Here is a 2,500-nt window from a genome sequence, read left to right as displayed (position 1 = left end):
CGTGGGAGATATTACGCTCCCCTGTGGAACGCCACTTTTGAGTTGAATTTCGTTTCCAAGGAGACTTTCGAATTTTATGCATGCTTTGCGGTCTTTTAAGAAGCTGCTTAGAAGTTTAGTTAACGGGTCGGGCATCTGGGCATCAATGAGTCGGTGACGTATGCCATTGTGCCATACTTTGTCGAATGCTTTGGAGACGTCGCGGAGGATGATGTTGCATTGCTGTTTGTCTGCTAATGCATTTGCTATCGTCTCATAAGCAATCGCTATGGCGGTGGAAGTGCCTTTTCCTCTTCTGAACCCATATTGATTTGAGTTCAGGATGTTGTTTTCCTCAAGATGGTTCGTGAGTCTGGCATTAATAATCTTTTCAAATATAAATCGGTTTACGATATGGAGATGTTAATAAATGCATAAAGGGAAGTCCCAACACCCGATTTCCAGTACGTGAAAGTGTTGACCTCACTGCGTGTCCCAAGTATAAATGCTGAGAAGCTCCTTGTACCTCACATTCAGTTGCCAAAATGGATCCTGCTTCGTTCAAACTGCAGATCGAAGGTGCTGTTCACCGACCAATTCCACATGTCAGGAGCGCTCACTCTTCCTTTCCCTCCGGTGGTTTCCTGTGCCGTAAACGCCGATTACTGGCTGAGAGCGACGCTGAGGACGGAAGTGCGAAACGTTTAAAAGTGTCTGAAAGTGGATACCTTCAGAGTAAAGCCACTGTTCAGAGTATCAGGAAGATATCGAAGGCCTCTCAGACTTCCTCTGTAGCCATTCCCAGACTTCCAACCGCCAGTCGTTCCTTCCCGGTGCCATGGGGTGTCCGTCGGTCATCCTCCGAGTCTTCAACTCAGACCGTCACCAATCCAAGAACAAGTTCTGTGGACGATTTATGTGATGTTCCTGACCTCGCCGACGATGAGGTGTTGAAGGAAGAGGTGTTTGCGTCTGACAATGAGTGTATGCAAGAGATAATGGAAACTCTGCACTATTTATCTGACAATGAAAATAAGGCAGAAGGAAGTGTCTCCCACTTGGAAGGTGCAATCGTGTATTCCGTCGCCGATGGCAGGCGAGACGTGGCCACGAACACCTTGAATGTTTCTACGAGATCGCCTCATTTGCCTCCGCCTCGACGACGCTCCTGGAGGAAAGCAAGTCGAAATTGGAGGTCGAGAAAGACTACTTGTAATGCCTCGACACAAACTGATTTCGTTTCTTTTCTATGACAGATTACTGTATTCAGTTGAAAAAAATGCGGCGTTCATATCCTTTTTTGATTGATTTTGACCATGTGTTATAAATAATGTTACTGGTTCCATGATAAACATATTACCCCGTCAATGATAATTGATGTATACATAATACATGTATACAAATATATCTATATTCATATTGCAAATATATTGATAACAATGATACAAAGATAGCAATGATAATAATAATGCAACTATAATGATGACAATGATAATGGAAACAATTTCATTTTAATTGTTTCCACATTGTAATTCTTCAAAAGAAACTGATTGCAGTTCTATTACTTGACATATTATTGTCGTTGTTCTAGTACACAATCTAAAAAGGTTTCTTTCTTGTATTCAATTTTGTATTCATACGATAAACAGGCGTCATTAATCAGTGTAATTTCACTGATAAGACAGCTATTAGATGTAAAGAGATTCTAACGTTGAAAAAGCCAGACTAAAGGTAAACTAAATGTTATATATATACATATTTACGTATATATACATATTTACGTATATATACATATTTACGTATATATACATATTTACGTATATATATACATATTTACGTATATATATACATATTTACGTATATATATACATATTTACGTATATATATACATATTTACGTATATATATACACAAATATGTATTCATATATATATGTATATATATATATATATATATATATATATATATGGAAACAATAATTATTTTGATAATGACAGTAACAATGATGAGAATGTAAGAGGAATCCTTATGATTATCATAAAAATAAATGTAATAACGATAATAATCATTTACTATTAAAATTGTTTTTATCATATAATCATGGTTATTATCATAATTAAGATCATATCTGTCATTATTTTCCCAATTATCATTACTGTTACCATCATTATCAACACCATCATTATAATTGCCATCATTATTATCAACACTATCATTATAATTGTCATCATTATTACCAACACTATCATTATACTTGCCATAATTATTGTCAACACTATAATTATAATTGTCATCATTATTATCAACACTATCATTATAATTGTCATCATTTTTATCAACACTATCATTATAATTGCCATCATTATTATCAACACTATCATTATTATCGTCATTATGATTATAGTTATTATCATTATCGTCATTATTATCATCGTCATTATTATTATCGTCATTATTATTGTCGTCATTATTATTATCATCATTATTATTATCGTCTTTATTATTAATGTCATTATTATTAT

At 34.8% G+C, this 2,500-nt stretch overlaps 1 protein-coding gene across 1 annotated transcript; it reads left to right on the top strand.

Moving 5' to 3' along the window:
- Positions 1–524: 524 nt before the first annotated feature.
- Positions 525–1,232, top strand: LOC147472107 (uncharacterized). Its single transcript, XM_086534251.1, has one exon. It carries the CDS (start codon positions 525–527, stop codon positions 1,230–1,232), a length of 708 nt encoding a protein of 235 aa, XP_086390377.1.
- Positions 1,233–2,500: the final 1,268 nt, after the last annotated feature.

Source organism: Penaeus japonicus, unplaced genomic scaffold (assembly GCF_977035675.1).
Source record: "Penaeus japonicus unplaced genomic scaffold, GWHDUDI00000001_assembly GWHDUDI00000003, whole genome shotgun sequence".
NCBI lineage: Eukaryota > Metazoa > Arthropoda > Malacostraca > Decapoda > Penaeidae > Penaeus > Penaeus japonicus.
This window is presented reverse-complemented; position numbering and strand designations above follow the sequence as displayed.

Coding starts and splice junctions, on each gene's coding strand:
- LOC147472107 (XM_086534251.1), top strand. CDS start 525: ATGGATCCTGCTTCGTTCAAACTGCAGATCGAAGGTGCTGTTCACCGA.